This window comes from Mobula birostris, chromosome 31 (assembly GCF_030028105.1).
Source record: "Mobula birostris isolate sMobBir1 chromosome 31, sMobBir1.hap1, whole genome shotgun sequence".
NCBI lineage: Eukaryota > Metazoa > Chordata > Chondrichthyes > Myliobatiformes > Myliobatidae > Mobula > Mobula birostris.
The window spans coordinates 32,069,851-32,090,169 of NC_092400.1; the positions used below are offsets into that span (position 1 = coordinate 32,069,851).

Genomic DNA, 20,319 nt, shown 5'->3' on the forward strand with positions numbered 1-20,319 from the left:
AGACTGTAGTGGTGAGGCATTTATTCGCCAATTGTGAAATCTCAGCATAGTGGTTAATGCTCGCCCTCTAGAGGCCAAAGTACAGTATAACAGCTCAAGAAAGCATTCGGCAACAAAAATTTTGGTTGTGGGCTGGCAGGACGTGAAGGTACAATTGTCAACTGAGCAGAAGGAAAAATGCAGCATTACAAGTCCAAGTTTAGAAACCGAGCTATTTTTACTTTTGTTCCAGGCACTCACAGCTCCATCGCAGGGACTGCTGAACTGTATTTTGTATGGTTGGACACAGAGACTGTTCCTATACAGGAAGCAGAGTGCCTACTGTGATGCTCACACACAAACCCCACTCCTGCGTTTCCAGAAACGATTATACTGCAGTACCAAGAGTACTGAAGAGTTCTAAAGAATCAGCTGAAAACCTCAATGGTCTGAAGGTCTCAAGAATGCACTAATGGACATTCCATTTTTTAAAATAGCTCTTTTCACATTTCTTTCAAGACATCCAAAAGTGCCTTACCAACCAATGAAGCATACAGAATTCACAACTCCCACAACCCCTCCATCCACCTCGGTGATGGTAAAAACTCTATTTCATGTTTGACAGCATGGAGGGGATACAAAGGAGGGGGAGAAATATTGATTCTTCTCTTAAGTATATTTATTTTTAAACCTCTGAAATACAAAACAAAGCACCTTAAAAATGTTAAGGGTAAATTTTTTTTAAATTTAACTGTCAAGATCTTATCTTTTGCAAGGGGAAACGTTTTCTCCAGTGAGTTCGTTGACACCAGTCAGTGTTGTGTTCAATCATTGATAACAAGGGGATTTACAGGAGGAAAGAGTGAAATGTGCTAGATATCTTAGTAAATACCAACTGCCCTCACTTCATTCCAAAGGCTGATGTGGTTTGTATTGTGCAACTGCAGACTCACACGGCTGTATGAGTTACATATCAACAGATGGATTAGTAAGGAAACCTGATCTTACTCAGTCACCCCATAGATTACTATACCTTTCTGAAATCACAATTTGCCCAAGTTGTTAAACATGGTTAAAACTCTGGATTTCAATATTCAGATTGTGTGGTTTGAGCTGTTAGGAGTTTAGATGCGGCACCATCTTGTGTCTGAAGCATGATGATTGCACTGAAGATATTGAGATTAGGTTTGGGAAAGTTAAAACATTTGGAGAGATTTTGAAGCGGATAAGAAAGCAAAGGTGAGAGGCAAGATTAGAAGTGTTGAAGCGAGCAGCGTAGAAGGTAGAAACCCACTGGATCAGCGAGGTGCAGCATGAGGACCTCAAATGTTTTTAAAACAGGGGTTCCCAACCTGGGCTTCATAGACCCCAGGTTAGGAAACACTGTTTTAAAAGATAATGTGTACAGATTTATTCTGATTTTGCAAAACCCTCATTCTCCATCACCATTGCTAATTACATTGGGACCTCGCTTGCTTTTCAGGTGCAACATCAGCACTAAAGGAATCAGGGCTATAATGGGTCACTATAGCACACAGTAGGAAAAGGTATATTATTGCAGGCCTGCTTTTGCCACAGTGATGTTTTTCCCTGCTCTCCTGTGACCAAGAAGGAACCCCCAACTCTTTCCCCAGTGCACTGCTGTGATACAGGCATCGATCCCTACCCTCCACTGGTGTACCTACACCAATAAAATTGTTAATGACTTGCTGTGAAGAGGCTGCCTGTAAAAGCTGGTGGAGGACAGCTACGCCAGGGGTTCCCAACCTGGTGTCCATGGATTCCTCCGTTAATGGAAGGGGTCCAAAGCATAAAAGAAGGGTTGGGAGACTCTGGGCTCGAGGCTCCAACCGGTCTGACAGGATGAGCACAGGTATCCACATATTTGTGGGACTTCCCAGCACTCTCACCTCCAGTATGCACCATTGAGCCTGTTATCATAGAGCAATCGCCTGACTGGGGAGAGCTGTGAAGCCAAAGGGACAGCGGCTTTCATGACAGCTGAAAGAGCCGGGGGGGTGTGTCAACACACAGCAGCTCCCAGGCTGCAGCCCTGGGCACCACACTGCCACAGGGGCTGGCGCCTGTGGCAGTTTCCAACATAGCAGGAGGGAAGGTAATCTCATGCCAGGTTCCCAATGCTGTAACAAGGATGGAATGGCAGCAGGTATGCAACACAGCAGCAGAAGAGGGGTTTGCACTATCCCCAGAGTGACAGCAGATGGGGGTATGGGGTCAAGGAGAAATGTGTGCCAGGTCCCTGGTACAATAGAGCACAGTCTAAACAGATTATTATTTCTTTTTAAAAAAGAGATTGTGCGTGCATTAGTGTTCAGACTAGATGCACTCTACCAGAGCAGCTCTCAGTGTGGGCCAGCACGAAGTACTTGTACATACTCCTCCTGCTTATGCTGAAATCAGATCTGATTTCTCAAGTTCTCCACAAGCAACATAAGAAACCAACAGAAAATACTTATGATTACTTTCCTTGCACAGTAAAATGGATAATCAATCAAATAATTAAATCCTTTATCTTATTGTAACTATTTCCTCTAATCCAGGCATTCCCAACCTTTTAATGCTTTGGACCCCTGACCTTAACCGAGGGTTCCATGGACCCCAGGTTGGGAACCCCTGCTCTAATTCTTCTGATAATATGTTGAATCTACTCACTACTTGGGTACTTCTCTTCCTCCCATTCTACACCACCCTTCTGCATTAAGAGGCCCATTGTGCAATATAGTTCAAATTTGGTAGTTACAGTTCTGACAAGAAAGAGGCAAATTGTTTTACTTTATCGCACTCATTTTTCCCCCAGCATGATTGCAAATATAGAATACATTCTATTCAACATCACAAATGTGTGCAATTGATTCCTGTCTCGGTATCTTAAGACTGATAGTTCGGTGTCATTTTCTTCAATAATGCTCTATCATTAACCAGCTGAGTTGCAATACATACTGTCAACACACATGCATCTTGTCACAACTGAGGAAGTACCTATAATGCCTTCTCTGTACATTTATTTTGGGCATTTTGTACCTCAAAAGGGCTCTTGGCCCCTTACAATTTTATTTTATTTTATACTTCTGCATCAAAACAGATGCAGGTGTACGCTGATGACACCCAGCCCCCATTAATCACATCCCTGTAAACACCCAAGTTATTCCCAAAATGCCAGGCTGCCTGAATAACTAGGTACAGAAATGTCATCCAATAATAATGGAAAAGTGGAAAGTGGCATTTTCCAGCCTTCAACAAACTTTCCCTTGGAGAGCCTCATTAGTAACTGCAAAACAAGCAGAAGCTGTGGAATCTGTTGCATTTTGATTTCAGGAGGAGTCACAGACGACAAAGAAACAGACCCTTTGACTCACTGCATCCAAACTGATCAGCAAATACTCAAATGTTTATTCCATAACTCTTTAAGCCTTGGCAATTCATCTATTTTGTCTGGATACTTAAATATTGTGAGACTGCCTTCTGAGCCACACACTCAAGCTGTGTATTTCAGCTTCCCCTGACATCTAGTTCAGAACATCTCTGCTGCTGAGGAAAAAGAGCCTCCATCAGGATGAGCTTCAGTTCTTGTCCATGGCTGCGGCCGCATAATCAAATCTGCTCCACTCACTCCCTTTTCAAGCCTTCTGATGGAAGATCTCAAATTTTCTTTGGCCCTTTGCAGTCTCCAACTCTGGCCTCAGACACTGGAATTTCAAATCTCCTTCCCATTTACAATATGCTTTGGAGATGAAAAAAGCCCCAAGTTCTGGAACTGCAAATTTAAACTTAATTTTAGCTCCATTAATATCTGCTATCTTGAACTTGGTCACCCGCACTAATTGTGTCTTCATGTGGATGGATCAGCATCTAATCCTTTTAGGTGTTTGCAAGGGTTCCCAAACTTGTGTGTGCCATGAACCAGTATCATTAAGCAAGGTGTCCATGACCTCAGGTCGAGAACCCCTGGGTGTAACGAGTACTACCACAAAAAGCACAACTTCAAGTACTGAAGAGAGTGCCTAAAATTTTTAAAGTTTTGGAAACATTTCTGGTTTTTGCATTTTTTTATTTTTTATTTAAATAAAAATTCTTTTTACATTTATCAAAGAATACTCCTGGTACAGTGTAAAAACAGCATACACTAATGTTAGGAATCCTGTGAGTTTGTTTGTTCTTCAATGACCTGTTTGACAATTTCTGCAAGTTTCAGACGATCGACTTTATCATTGAAACCCCGGCCTGAAAAAGATAAATGCACTGTCACCCTACAGAGTCCATTAAGGACAATTTGTTGGATTAACAAGAGAATATTTTGAAGAATTACACGAGAGATTTTGTAATTTTTAAAGTGTACCATTATTGCACCATTTCCTCAGGGACCACAAATGACTAATGTGCCAATACAAGATGTATTTAATGTCGAACAAAACAAATTTGACTCTTTATTTAGCCTCAGTTATATTTGAATTTTCCTGTAGCATTTTTTGCTTTTAGTTCAATTTTAAAAAGGGAAAATTTGAGCATGAAGCTTAATCTTTGCAGACAAAAGCAAAGCTGCTTCAATTTAAAAAAGGGTAAAACACTAGCTGGGGATAGAGCAGAAGTGTGGGTGAAATACTGACTGGTGATCTTCACCAGCACAACTACTTCACTCTTCACAAAGGGTTCCCAACCTGGAGTACACAGACCCCTCAGTTAATGGTAGGGGTCCATGGCATAAAACCCCTGTTTTAAAGGTACTAAATCAAAGCTAGTAACTCCGCCATGAATGGTTCCAAGCCCGGTTGTGAAAGATGGTGGGCTGGGCATGGGACTAGCAACCTCATCCCATAAGGACCCAGAGCCACAGAAAGAGTTTCTTTAGAGAGGAAGGTTCTTCACCTAGAGGACGTATGAGGTCGTGGTGACAGCAGAAGCCACAGTGTGGATCAGCCTTTGGCCCAGGTCTGGAGGACTCTGGCGAACTGCTGTCAGCGGCCTCTGCCCCAGTAGAGGTGACAGGCAACAATCAGAAGAAGCAGCAACAATCATACAAAGCTAGTACTCGACTACTCATGGTCAGAATTGATATCAGAATTTGAACTATTAAATCCAAATAACATTACCAAGGCAACAGGGCAGTGGAGTTGATGTTATGGACATGATTATTCCTTTATTCATAGTAACTAAAATGAACAGGAATCAATGAGGAATGCCTCATAGAGCGCCTTTCAATCTTCTCAGGTTGGGTAGGAATTAGCTTAGGTAATTGGTCAAGTAGACCTGGCAAGGGAGCCAGTCACGTGGCCCACACTGAGATGGATGGTGGCTGATGAAGCCGACTTTGATCACGCAGCGAAAGCCCGTCCAGAGAATGTGTTGGATAATTCTCACCCTGTCCAGAGGATGGCAGCTGATAATGCAGACAATGAAAAGTCGGAGCTGTCACCATCACTAAGCCCATTCTAAACACCATGAAAAAAATACACCAGGAAGCTATTCTCTCACCATTCCAGTTGAGATTCTGCAGTGTATCACGCAGAACTTTACAGTCTTTGTTGTATTTCCAAGCCTCTTGCATTACCTCATTTAGCTTTTCATCTTCATTCTCTCCTACAAAACAGAATTTCAGCATAAAACCTGTGCAACTGATATAGTCTTCTTTTAATTTAATCCTTATTCAACATTAGCTGCCTTACCAGCCTGTGGCAAAATGCACTGGGCGATGACATCCCGCAGTTTCTCCACAGCGACGTTGGCATCCTCTGCCTCTTTCTCCGAATCATGAATATAGACACTGTCCCTGGGCCTCGTGCTGTAACAAAATGACATTCTATTATGGGAGGGGAAAGGTCCCTGTAAAAACAGGCGCAATTAGCCAGCCAAATCCGAGACACATTTAGTGGGCTAAGACATTAAGCAGGCTTATTTTTCTTAAGATAAAACAAACAAAAAAAAATAAAAAGGAAGGAAAGGTAGAAAGAATTAATAAAAATGAAGAGCAATTAAAAAGAAAACACGAGAAGAGCGACGGGAAAACTGACATTACCCATCTCGCCCCCACTACAAGTGTGCCATCTATCAGGCGGTCGCGCTGTGGCACTGCTGATGACCATTGGAGAAGTCCGACGTCTGGATTGCCTGCCTCACCTGCTGGCTGAAGGAGGCTATCTGGAGGCAAACAGCCATATGAGAAAAACAATAATGGGGAACATTTAGGGAAATAATATTTTTAAAAATCTTCTTAAAGGGGAACAGTCTTCACTTGAATCAATGTATAATCCTAAATGTGATAAAAAGGACATCCCTCCTCATCGTAAGATTTCATTTGAAAATCTGTAGTTCAAATATTCCTCTTCACAGGTGTAACAACAGCTGAATCTTCATTAAACCCCATGCACTGATCAATGTATTTGATTTGGCGATAATAACCCCATATGTTATTCAAGTCAGTGGCAGTCCAACAAAGACTTCCTTATTGAGTTCAACATCTCCAGTGCTCACTCATCACACAAGCTTTGCCAAAGCCAGAACACCGGCACTTTGATCATGTCTGGCTCTACACTTCCAATGATAGCATTTGGTTTTTCTGTACACTTACTAGCATCTCTGCCTTGCCTGGATCTTATTTTATGCTTTAAAACCGTTAGTCAGACGGAGAACCAGGATTGTCGTTTTGTGCAGCCTCTCCTGTGCTGTGACATCATGAAGTTCCATGTCAATAACTGAAATGACGGCACTATCTAGGAATTCAACAAGCCTAGAGTGAATTTTACTCTTCCGTTCGGATCACCGCTGAAAATGCCATAACAAGAAACCATAAGCAAAATTTTAAAAACCATGAAAATAATCAAAGAGAGGAGGAGCAAGAAACCACATGCACCAATCTTTATAACGCTTAGGACTGTCGTGCAATTCAAATGAACACAGTTTCCCTTTAAGGAGGATTCAACTGTTGCAGTATTGGTGAAAACGTCTGACCACATGGATTGAAACAAGCTTCAGAAAGTGTCCTTTTGGAATGATGTCCATTTCAAACAACCAAAACTTTGAGAGGTCGCCGATGACTCTCTGGGCGAATGCAACACACTGAAGTACTGAGCCATACAGACCTGCAAGCTCTCATGTCTGTGTAGATTAGCTCTAGCTCCTTGCCCGAGGCAGGAACTAATGGCTTCAGTCCCAGGATTGGGGGCGAAGGTGGGGGTGGGAGAAGGGAATTCTCAGGGAGAGAGGGTGGGGGGAAAAAATAACTCATCCACGTCTTTCCAACAGTGCTTCATGTAGCTGTCAGATGTAAAAAAGGAATGGGCATGGCTGTGATTCTTCCTCCTGCTCCCATGGTCAAACTGCCTGCTGCCAGCACAATCGTAGCTCACACAAGCAGAATGGACTCTTGGAATTGGTACCAGGAACAACAAACGCCCATGTAACCTCCTTCCAAGATGTGTTCAAGGCTTGACAACAATATTATTTTTCAAAATGGTTAAAAAAAATTAGGATATTCCTAAAGTCTTTGGGCTTATGACCACCAATGTACTGAAATAATTTCCAGACTCAAATGGCAGTTAACAGTTTTTATCAAAAGAGGAAGCGATTGTAATGATGTAGTAAACAATACTGTTCTATTAAAAAACCCACTGGGTAAAATAACAAGTCTCCTCTTTCAACTTTTGTGATAAACATTAACTGCTTGTTAAACTTAGTTGGCTACAGCTACACAAGATTTTTACACCGCTATCTTGGATTCAGTCACATATCTCTGCTACAACTTGTGTAAATTCATCAGCTAGAAAGCATAATACAGAATGCTGCTTTGCATAAGAAATGCTCCTCTGCTAAATTCTTTTGCCGGGTTTCATGGTCTTTATGACACAAGCAGTGCCTTTTGTTTCTCCATGTTATCACATAATTCAAATAAACTGAATTATGTTAAAAACCTGTCACTTCAGTTCTGCAATATGTTTTTAAAAAAAATCCCTTGATACATTTATAACTTAGTCTTAATAGGTACTTTAATTTAGAAAGCTGATCTCAACTCACTTGTAGACTAATGTTATCCAATATCAGTCAGCACTAAAGGCCCCAGACAGTCTAGCAGCAAGTGAATCAAATCAGGGCTTAGGTAAAATTAATAGATACTTTGCAGAACATCAAAAGCATCAGGAACTGTGCCAAAAGATCATAAAATCAAATTATTTAGCTTTTAATTACAATTATGTCCTCTTCTTTCCTGAATGCATAATGGATATGGTTCGAGAAACACAGAAGGCCTTTGGGAACTCAGGTTATGGAGAGGAATAAACAGTTGATGTTTCTGGCAGAGATCTTCATCAATTCTGAAATACCGACTGTTCATTCCTTTCCATGGAAGCTGCTCGATGGGAGGTTCTCCAGCATTTTGTGCACACTGTTCTGGATTTCCAGCATCTGCGGACTCTCGTGTGTTTATGGATATGGTTACATTGACCTACACTTCATGAGCAAAATTAAAGATGACAGTCAGAAAATAATTGACCAGAAAATGCATCACAGCCAAGCCAATCCTGCCAAAAAAAAGAGACACACTTTCCAGCAACCCAACTCAACAGCAGCAAAAAGTAGGATCTTTGGTTGATTTAGATCTTCCTACCCATGGGATGCTTAAGCGAACTGCAGTTTTCCAACTGCTGTCCTGTGCAAGATCAACTAATCTAGCACAAATAATAAAACCTATGAACGTGTGATCTGTATAGCTTACACAAGGATGCTCAGTTTAACGATGTGTACTTCAATATTTAGGAACAAATAATTCTGATCTCAGCAGGGAATGTAGACAAACCACAGCATCTCTTATTCACAACCCTTTTTGTACAACTCCAAATACAACAAAATAAATCAAAATTGGATGATGAATATCCGTAAAATTAATCCACTTGTAAATTTAATATTCTTCCAAGTGTGATTTTATGCAAAAAAAAGTCTTTTACTAAAGCCCTCCCAACCATTGAGCACATCTGGATGACACTATCGTAGGAAAGCAGCACCCATCATCGGAGATCCCCACCAGGACTCGCACCACAAGGTTCAAGATCAGTTCCTACCCCTCAACCATCAGGCTCTTTAACAAAAGGGATAACTACACTTACTTGCCTCATCATTGAAATGTTCCCACAACCAATTAGCTCACTTGAAGGACTCTTTATCTCATGTTCTTGTTATTTATTGCTATTTATTTATATTTGCATTTGCACAGTTCGTTGTCTTCTGCACTCTGATTGATCTTTCATTGATCTTGTTACAGATATTATCCTATAGATTTAGCGAGTATACCCGCAGGAAAATGAATCTCAGGGTTGTATATGGTGACAAATGTTCATTGATAATAAAATTTACTTTGAATTTTGTTCTTATTCTGACTGGTGTATAATACATTAATTGGCTATTCACAGAATGATTCGTATTATTTGTCTTCCAGATTTCACAACACTATTTCTTTGCAAACTAATTCCAATTCCAAATTGAAAAGTGGGAAAAAAATTGTTCTGGGTGGGGAAGAGAATGGCAAAGGAAAGAAACACAGGGAACTACCTAGGCACATCACAATCGAACTATTTAATCAAATTCTAGCACAGAGGAACAAGAAAGCAGGAATACACCAGATTTATTTCATCTAAAATAAGAGCTGAATTTGTTTCAGCACATTTTAAATAATGCTGCCAAAAGATTAGATTTAGATTTATTTATCGCACATACATCGAAAGATACAGTAAAATGTGTCATCTGTGTTAACAAATGGCATATGCAAGTGTCACTACACATTACAGCACCAACATAGCATGCCTACAATCAGGGATTCCCAGCCCTTTTTATGCCATGGACCAATTCCATTACAAGGGATCCGTGGACCCTGTGTCACAATATTCACCTGATGCAGAGAGAAACATTTCCCTGGCACACTGGACATTCATTAATTTCGATAACATGGGGAAAGCAATTGTTTTGTATGCTCCTAATTTGTCAGTACAAAAAAAATGCCTTGTTTGGGGAAAAAAGTATTTTACATGTCCTTTATCAACATGAATGCTTAAGAATTTTAAAATGTGAAAGTCAATGCAACATTCACATCTTGTCCTAACAAACTTATCCAGCTGATTTTCCAATCACTCTACTGTCATCATAGTCATCATACTGAGCCAAACTAAGAAATTCATAGAAGTCAGTTAACAGAGGTCAAATATTATTATATTTGTAACCATCCTGCACTCCAGGGCTCGTCACTCAGCCCGCTTCCTTTGTGATCTTTCTCTGAAGGGGAGAGGGCATACATCTATCAGTATATGAACTGGGAGATGTGATCAGTCAGAATGTTGCAGTAAATTAAAACATAAAAAAAACAATTGCAGATACTGGAAACCTAAAATAAACACACACTCTAAAAATGCGCTCAAATTGCTTGAAATATTATTCCAACTATTTGCTCCCCTGTGCTCAATTTTAATGTAGAACTTTACGAAGTTTGGCACAGCAAAAGAACAGATGGTAGGCTTCATTGCCAAATACTGTAAAGAAAATTTGCATGGTATCTTCACAATGCCGAGCACCAAACAGAAATTCCACTATAGCTTCACCAAGATATCTCATCACCCAGTATGTCTGAGCCATATACATTACATTCAGTACAACTTACCCCAGCAGTTTCCTCTTGCGAAGAATTGGATTATTAACAGAGTTTAGAGGTTTAAGGCTCACTTTCAGATCCTGAATTCTCATACTGGCCAGCTGTTCTGCATGAGCCTGCTGGATCCCAGCAACCATTGCCTGTAATACACAGATTCACCATCAACACACGCTCTGTTACAAGACAATAACAGACAAGCAGAGGGACGATACGACCCTGCAAGCAGATGCAATGACTGCCACACAAATTTCTGCCTGAAGGAAACTTGAGAAGAGGCTCCAATGAATTTCAACAAGAGGAACAAAAAGTCTTAGAGGAATCAATTTCTCTGGTTTAAAACTTGACAAAAGTCCAGGAATCCCTTATCCTAAATTTTGTCACAGGCTCTGACTTTGAAGTACAAATTTCAAGGTTAGACATTACATGAGTTTACCATCTTGGTTTAAGTGATATGAAAAATACTAACTCTTCAATAACACACACATCTCTGCACATTTCAGCCTGCACCACAAATACTAAATAAAATACTAGCCGCTAGCTGTGACCTAATCGATTTACCTTATCCATCATCATTTGAGAAGATGGGAGAACGTTATCTAAAGCCTCAGTGGAGTTCAGCCAGGGATGATCCAGCACCCCCTCAATATTGAGCCGCTCCTCTGGTTTCACCTTCAGCAATCTGCGGAAGGGAACAATTTAACAGTGAAACCAGCATTCAAAAAGGAACCGAGTCCACAAGACTATTTCTATTAGTAAAGAAAAAGCATATTACAATCAGATTACCAATTCCAACCAGAAAACAACCAAACACCAGTTGACTGTAATATATGTCCAATAACAGAAAGGTTTGCTGAATGTAAGGTCCACCAATATTTTGTCCGGTTGATTCATTGTTACAAATTTCTCTACAATGTCTCCAATACTACCTCAGACTAGACCTACTATACAACAGAGACCCAGCTATTCAACTCACTTTCTCACAATGTCCTTTGCCATCTCGGATATCTGACTCCACTCTTCCTCTGGGAATTCAAAACTTCCCGTCATGATCTTTTTTCGCATGTCCTTTGGGATTGTCCGGCTGTGATGTTTGGAATAAAACGGTGGATATCCACATAGCATCACGTAAATAATTACACCCAGCGACCACAGGTCACAGCTCTGGCATAAACAAAAAAAGTTTTTATATAGAAAAATGCCATTTATAAAGTAGTATGGGATTATATCTTGGGGTTCCCTTGGTGAATGTGCTAACGATCTCTCCCAACACCACTTGGGCGGAAGCTAGTTAGCCATCGCTCAGGTCTGTATCAATGGTGCTGGGTAGGATAGGAACATGTGACCTACAAGGCTTTCCTATTTTCCTGTAGAAAATTCCCATTTTTGATTTGCTTAGCACTACCTACAGCCCCTTTTTCAAGATTGAGAACACATCAAATTGGTGCGGGGAGGGGTGGGAAGGGAAACTTACAACCACCTGTTTCCGTAGCCTTCACTATTTGCAGTGTGTTACTGGACATTTTTCAAAATATCACCAGACTGCATCAGAGATACAAGTGAAATGATTAGCATACAAAAATATATTTTAATTAAAATTGTATGATTTTAGTTATGTTTATTAGCTGGAAATGAAAAAAATAATATTGCCTCATGCTAAGACTTGTACTGAAATATTTTTAATGAATTAGATTTGATTTTGTAAAAGGGTATCAAAGAAATAGATAGGCAGAAGGTGCCTAGTTGGGCTCAGCAATGTTACTGTAATCCATAACAGGTGCTAAACACTAATTATTTTCTGAATAGCCCACAAAATAGTGTATTTATACAGTATGTTAAACCTGACTCGTTTTACATTATGCAAAACATGCTGCTTTAGGGAGGCTTCAGTAACTTACTTTTACTTGTCACTTTTAAATAAACCTCTAAATTTTATTTAAATACAGTGGATTCCAGTTAATTGGGCCACTATTTAATCAGAACAGCCGTTCATTTGTAACAACTCTTAAAGAACAAAAACTAAATCAAGAAAATTAGCTGAGATTCTTTTCTTTTAAGAGACACTACGTTGCTTAATTGGGACAGGAGACTGTTGCCGAACAGTTTTAAACTAGCATCAGTTGCACGAACTTGTGTGGCTGTTAAATGATCAGTTTTTAAATAGCGTCAGTCATGTGTGTTTGTATTCAAAAAGCAGCGATTTGTGTTGCTGATAGTTGATGAGAAATAAGCTGCAAGACAATTCAAAATTGTTTTGCTTGCTGTGGTTTTAAGCATCAGGATTGGAGATGCAAGAAATAGCCTGGAGTGAAAGTGAGACAATTTCACAAATTCAGCAATTTGGGAATTATGAAGGTATCGACAATCATGTTGAATGTTACAATGAAAATGAAAATATGGAGGATGCAATTGTCTAAAGCATTGTATGAAGGTAGGGACTAGGTGTCTCCGCAGATTTTGTTCATTTATGGTCAATCAAAAGAATACGGCAGATGAATTCCTCTGTCGATAACTATTAGGAACTAATAGACAATTGTCTAGTACTGTAGACATATTGGTAGTGTTCTAATTTGTTCTGTATTTTATTTAAATACATAAATTTTACTCAGTTAAATGGTAGCTTATCTCTTTTGTACCCTTTAACTATTTCAATGAAACTTCAGCTAATTGGGGCAGCAGCTCAATTGGGCCAAAATATACCGATCCTGATGTGTCCACATTGACTGGAATCTGCTGTATTGTTTTGAAACATCCTTATTTTGAGGGATTAAATTTTGAAGAGATTAAGTGGTCACTAAAGAGGCAAGGTTGATGCTTCGCATCAAAACAGCATGTTTAACCATTTCCTTGTTTAAATAATATTCAAATCTTTCAGAATACTCACCCGTTTACATGGAAGCTGGGCAACATGAAACCGCAGCTCAGGATCACAAACACAAGAGATTCTGCAGATGCTGAAAAACCAGAGTAACATATACAATGTACTGGAGGAACTCAGTGGGTCAGGCAGCAGCTATAGAGAAGAATAAAGAGTCGGCATTTCGGGCTGAGACTCTCATTCCTCTCCACAGATGCTGCCAGACCTGCTGAGCTCCTCCAGCATTTTGTCTACATCTCAAGATGTCTCACTTACCTGTTCCTCTGGCTACCAAGGAGAGAAGGGTTGGAAGAAAGGACTCTCCAAACACACAATGCCAGCCTGAGATTACCAAAACTACTATGGAATCACAGCTAAAAATTGTTCCAATTTGGGACAGTGGGGCGTAAAAGGACAATGGAAAATGGGATGGCAAATGAAATAGGACAGAATGACTACACTGTGGAAAACTACACATTTATCTCATTTCCACATAATGCACTTTACAACAGGAAGAAAAATAAACTTCCATTTCCACCATTTAACAAGTGAGCCTGCCCATTCTGGTTCAAAGTGGTAAGGAATTACCTTATTGTACGTGTAAGGAGTTGGCGAGGTAGGTATTATTCCAGATTTCTCTTTCTGATGTCTCCTCTGTGCCTCCAATACCTGCATCAAAAAGAGTAAGAAGATTAAAATTGAGAAATTTATCATGGATCACAAAATTTAAAAGTAGAACCCCATTTCAATAGTAATAAAGTACGTTGAAGAATTTAAAATACAGAGGAAAACCTTGTTTAAAAAGACCCTGTTGTATTTAAAGAATAGTGGTGAGGGGGCTGCAGAATAAAGAAACAAATTAGAGATGTAGTGACTAGTAAATTATTGAAGGCATGCACAAACTGTCAAAAGTATAGGAGTACTGTAGACCTGTTCACCGGTATTTTTAATCCCTCTCATTTAAGTAGTCTAAGGTATCCACCTGCTTCAATTATACCAGTACCCAAGAAGGATGTGGTAACCAGCCTCTATGACTATCGTCCAGTAGCACTTACATCTACAGTGATGGAAGTGTTTTGAGAGGCTGGTGATGAAGCATACCAACTCTTGCCTGAAGAGACTTGGACTCACTTTTAAGGACTCTTTCCATCTCATGTTCGCAATAGTCACGCTTATTTATTATTATTATTTTTCTTTCTTTCTTTTTGAATTTGCACAGTTTGTGTCTTTTGCACACTGGCTGAACATCAAAGTTCGTGCAGTCTTTAATTGACTCTAATATGGTTTCAAAGGTACATTTTAATATCAGAGAAATGTATACAATATACACCCTGAAATGCATTTTTCTTCGCAACCATCCACGAAGCAGGAGTTCCCCCAAAGAATGAATGACTGTTAAACGTGAGAACCCAGAAGTCCACCCCCAGGCGTAAGCAGCAGTAAAGCAACGATTCCCCCACCCCCAGCCAAAAAAAAGCATCCGCACCCACCACCGAGCACTCAAGTGTGCAGCAAAGTAACAGCAAAGACACAGACTTTAGTACTCCAAAGGCTACTTGTTCACCCGGTATTTGACATACTGCAGGCTCTCTCTCTCTCCCTGATAAGGGAGAAAGGGATGTTTCCCTTTCACAGAGAGAGGGGAGACATAACAAGCAACTTGCTGGTTTACGATGTTAAAAGTCCACTGCGTTGCTTTCTCCGAGCGATTATTATTCTATTATGGATTTATTGAGTATGCCCACAACAAAATGATTCTCAGGGTTGTATATGGTGACATATATGTCATTTGATAATAAATTTACTTTGAATTTTGATACATCTATTCTGGCTGGTTCAGCTTTCCTATGAAGCGAACATTGGCTTACTTACTCTGTGGTATTGCATGTAAAAATATACCACAAAAAAATTACTTCCAATTTGATTAAAATGTGGGGGACTTTCTTCTGAGAGACGTAGTGCTCAGTCATGACAGTCTTAGCAAGTTCCTGTTGACCCAGCTTGGAATATCTAATGGCAAAATACTGCCCATTCTACCTACTGTGGGAGTACACTTCAGCTATCCTGATGGTACTTCTACATCCTATCCCAGGAAGTTATGAAACCTGCACTCAATGAACTATACTGTGTTCAACAAGCTTGTGATGGGACACCTCGAGGCCCACTTCATCACTGGCAGCGACTTCTACCAATCCAGCTTCAGAAGTGTGTTACCAAAATGCTAACAGCTTGTGTCCTGTCCCACGGGGCCTCAAATACCTTCCTTGATCACTGCTACCAAAGATGCCTACCAAACCTCTCCCTGTCCACACTGTTGGCAAAACAGACCACCAAGATCTGCTCCTTATCCCTATAAACAGAGCTGAAATTTGAGGCCCAGTAAAGAAAGTTTTCAGTGCTAGTCTGAGGAAATACAGTAGATGAGCTTCAAGTACATGACTGTTTTGAATCAGTAGACTGGCCTATGTTCAATGACTCAGCAGCCAGCCTAGATTGAGTATGTCACCACCATCCCATATTTTCTCACATGTACATTGATGAATGTGTACCAAAGCAGAAACCATGGACAAACCAGGAGAACCACCCCCTTCTGAAATCTAGGACTGCAGTGTTCAAATCAGTTGACCCTGACCATTACAAGAAATCAAGATATGGTCGCTGTAAAGCTATCAGGAATGCCTAGAGATAATATCAGTCCAAAATCGAGTCCCAGACCAGGTCCCAGAATGGGCTACAAGTCAGGCAGCATTGCCAAAGTACATCCCTTCCTGATTACACGAATGCGCTCTGTGCACGTTTTGAACCGAAAGAAATTAGAACGCCACAACTCACCCTGACAGCCTCCAATACACCTAAACCTAGTCACCAGTGTGACTGTAAGATCAGTCCTCCAGTGAGTGAACCCGTAGAGTGCATCTGGTGTCCCTGGCCACGGTCTTAGATCAGGTGGCAGGGGTAATAGCAGATATTTTTAACCTCTTCCTGCTTCAATCTAAGATTCCCATCTGCATTAGTAAGACCACTATAACCCCTATACTTAAGAAATACAAGGTAATGTGCCTTAATTACTACTGCCCAATGTCTTTGACAACCACCATTGTAAAGTGCTTCAGGAGGCTAGTAATGATCTGCATTAAGTTCAGCCTTCCAGACAATCTCAGTCCATTGAAATTCACCTAACCCTGAAATAAGACCATGGCAGCAGATGCCATCTCCAAGGATCTACACTCATCTCTGGAGCAACTGTTCTGTAAAGACCACCTACGTTAAACTACTGTTTATTGACTACAGCTGGGCTTTCAATACTATAATTCCAAGCAAACATCTCCAAATTCCTAGACTTGGGACTCTACACCTCCCTTTGCAATTGGATCTCTGACTTCCTGACCAACAGATCTCAAGAGTAAGGATAAGCTTCTTCATCTGTACTCACCCTAAAGAAGGACACAGTAGTTGGAGAATTCAAGGAGGAGGATGTAAGAATTCTAGAACAATTAACATCACAACGCAGGAGGTATTAGATGTCATAGCAGGTATCTGAATCCCCAGGGCTTGATTCCCCACCTCTGCCCATTTCCACTCTTATTTCTCAAAAGCGAGAAATCATTAGCCATGATTCAGTAAGGATTTTTGTCATTTCATTAGATATGGTTATATGGTTACAAGAGCTCGTATGAAATCTAGCTTTATTTTAATTTTTTTTGGCTAGGTCAATCTACAAAGTTGCTTTTAAGTAGTATTAATTTATCAATCTTACTGAGATTATAGTTGGTTCATGAACACATTATTTGGAAATGATAGCATTACCCTTTCTAGTTGGTGGTCAATTGAAAAAGTTCCAGTATGTTGCATTGCTTCCTGCCCTAAATAAATGCGAAGTATCACTAGTACACACCATCTTCCAAATCTGAGACTGGTAACCAAGATGAACATGCCCCAGATGTCTAACTACTAAAGCACGTGAGGCCAACAGTCATCAGGAAGAGCCTCAGAGCTGCAGGTTTTACAAATAATGTTCCAATAATCTACCAAATGGCCAGCTCTCCCTAGCCTAAATCCCCAGCACTGAGGCACTGGGTACATTCAGTTCTCTGCAATGAGCAGGCCATGTCATTTGCATGCCTAACACTGGACTCACAAAACAATCAATTCCACCTGCTGTAATGCAAAGAAATTATAGGTGGATGTGGAACACATTCCAAGATGAATTAAAAGCTTCCCTGAAGAAATACAATATCCCCTTTACTCCATGGCACCTACAAAAGCTCAAAATCAAGAAGAAGAATTCCTATAGTAACAGGAACAGGGTCTATTCATTGAGAAGCCCAGTGTAAAATGGTGGAAGGAGCAAACCGACTCCCACATCACCCACCCATGTGCTGCCTCAACTGTGGACGAGTCTGTGGCTTTCACGTTATCCTCACTAGCCTCTTCAGAGCCCACAAAGGCAGAGTGGAAGACTTTCTTGATCTGGAAGGCTTGCTTAACAACAACACGCACACACACTTACCTGAGGTGCTACATAATACGGAGTGAACTGTGGTGTCATCAGATCCCCATGATCGATTTTAGCAAATCCAAAATCACATAGTTTAACTGGTGCATCCTACAAGATGAAAGAACTATGCATCAAAGCCAGGAACGGAAAACAAAATAATCAGCATACTATATATTAAAAGATCATGGGGATATGCAGTCCAACACTCGTTACCATAATACCATGCTCTCTCATTTGGGTTTCCTCCGGGTGCTCTGATTCCTCCCATATACCCAAATTGGTCATTGTAAATTGTCCTGTGATTTGGCTAGGGTTAAATCGGGGGTTGCTGTGCGTGTGATTTGAAGAGCCAGAAGGGCCTGTGCAATACTAAATCTCAATAAATTTACTTTGTTCTAAATTGCATGGGTCCCATTTTCTCAGCACTATTTTTTTTAAAGTTTCATCAGATTTCAAAAAATTATGGAGGTTTTCTATTCCAACCAATACATTTGTGCTCCTGCCTAGATGTAAATATTTTATCAGCATACCATTCCAGTGGTCAATGTCTTGAGCATTAAAAAAAATCATCTACAGTTAGTAAAGTTACTCTATATACTTGCTTTCAAGTTAAAAATCAGTGCTCAGAGAAGCTAAATTTACATTCTAATTTAACATAGTACAAATATGATTCCTATACGATTCAAACAACGTAGAAGACTCTACGGCACAAACATAGGCCTATTAATAACAGGAAAGTATGAAACATGGATGCCAATTTTCCTGGATACAAATAATTAAAAGTGAACAGAAACCTTCTGATCTTTTGCATACAAATAATAAACGTAACAAGATGATCCTTACATTTTCATAAAGACCAAAATAAATAATGTCACCATTTTATTTTGGGCAAGTTGAAGGCATCAAGTGGAAGTACACCGATCTCACCATAAAACTTGATCAGCATTTTAAAAAAACTTCACTGCCATTAGCAAAGTATTGTGAAGAATTCCATTCCCCCTCCCCACCCCAAATGGCTGTCCTCACCCAATTAGGAATGTCTTCTAGTAACAAACAATTTGCTACAACAGGTTTCAACCCAATACATCAGCAATTCCTTCCTCTTTCCCTCCTCCTCCACATATGCTGCCGAGTTCCCTCAGCAGATTGATTGTTGCTCCAGATTTCAGCATCTGCTTTTCTTGTATCTCTTCCAGTAACATTCTGACCAAGATTTAGTATGCTGCTACTTATGACATTAAAAAAGATAATCAATTTTGGGAAGAATATTAACTATCTATATTTATATAATACATATTCTACACTTTTCACACCCACAATATGATCAGGACATCGTGTTTCTATCATGTTTGTATGCTGTGCTCACTTTAGGTTTAAATTTCCCTATGGACTTACTTGTATCGCCTTCTGCTCTTCTCAGAGATGAGTCTCCAAGGCAGGTGAAGCTGTGCCTCTCACATCAAAATGCAGTTTCCCGGCCTGATTCTTTCACCCTCTCTCCGACCACAAACACAAATGCACCCCCGATTCATTAGCCTCTAACCTGGCCACACCCCATTCTGACCAGATCTTGCACCTCCCACTTAAATGTTCCAAGATAGCTTACTGAACTGGTATCATTCAAAATTTTACACCAGGCCACAGTGAAATGACCAAAAGTATGGTTAAGAAGTCACGTGACGCAATGACAGAGACGGCTGCTTAGAACAGTGTTCCACGCTGGTGGTATATAATTATCCTTTAAAAATTTGCTTTCACAGTCTATTTTATCACTGTTGCAGCTCTAAAGTGTTACTGTTTGTGTAAGATGCCAAAACAACTTAAAATGAAGGCTTCTGGAGATATTAAGAGGCATTTGAGGTCGCAGTGCTCCGGGCAGACGGCCTCTGATCAAAATGGCGGAGGACCATCGTCTGAGGGAGACCAACATGAGGCGAGTCATGATTTGGCTGACATATATGTGGCTTTGAAAAAAATCTCGGATGACCTGGTAGGCCTTGAAGATATGTGCCGACCTACATCGTTAGTGGAGTCAAAGCTGTCATCGCTGATAACCAGGCTTGCAGATGTCAAGAAACGGTTGACTATCAAGAAGCGGCAGATAGGGAATGAGAAGTCAACCCGTTGGCTACCAAAGCGGATATTGACCAGCTAACGGATAAACTGGAGGACATGGCGAACCGTAATCGGCACAACAATCTCCAATTCATCAGCATTCCCGAAGGAAAAGAGGGCAGGATCATCGCGTTCATGGATAAACTAGTCTCGGAGCTTGTCGGTGATTGGGAGGAAAAGTTTGAAATAGAACGTGCACACAGAGTGCTGGGCCTTAGACCCAGTACCAGA

General features: G+C 40.4%; 2 protein-coding genes across 5 annotated transcripts in view; one reads left to right on the top strand and one right to left on the bottom strand.

Annotated features, from left to right (window-relative positions):
- tmem116 (transmembrane protein 116) overlaps positions 1-703 on the top strand; it is a 35,638-nt gene extending 34,935 nt beyond the window's left edge. For both annotated transcript variants that reach the window (XM_072248030.1, XM_072248031.1), the window contains one exon: positions 233-703. In XM_072248030.1, the coding sequence (XP_072104131.1) occupies positions 233-403 (171 nt within the window). In that variant the 3' untranslated portion in view covers positions 404-703. The remainder of the gene's footprint in view (positions 1-232) is intronic.
- Positions 704-4,033: 3,330 nt separating this feature from the next.
- mapkapk5 (MAPK activated protein kinase 5) overlaps positions 4,034-20,319 on the bottom strand; it is a 51,635-nt gene continuing 35,349 nt past the window's right edge. For 2 of the 3 annotated variants that reach the window (XM_072248027.1, XM_072248029.1), the window contains 8 exons: positions 17,986-18,081; positions 14,064-14,144; positions 11,595-11,782; positions 11,180-11,300; positions 10,631-10,761; positions 5,661-5,776; positions 5,470-5,574; positions 4,034-4,221 (listed from right to left, as the gene is read on the bottom strand). In XM_072248027.1, the coding sequence (XP_072104128.1) occupies positions 4,130-4,221; positions 5,470-5,574; positions 5,661-5,776; positions 10,631-10,761; positions 11,180-11,300; positions 11,595-11,782; positions 14,064-14,144; positions 17,986-18,081 (930 nt within the window). In that variant the 3' untranslated portion in view covers positions 4,034-4,129. The other variant, XM_072248028.1, reaches the window with a different exon arrangement.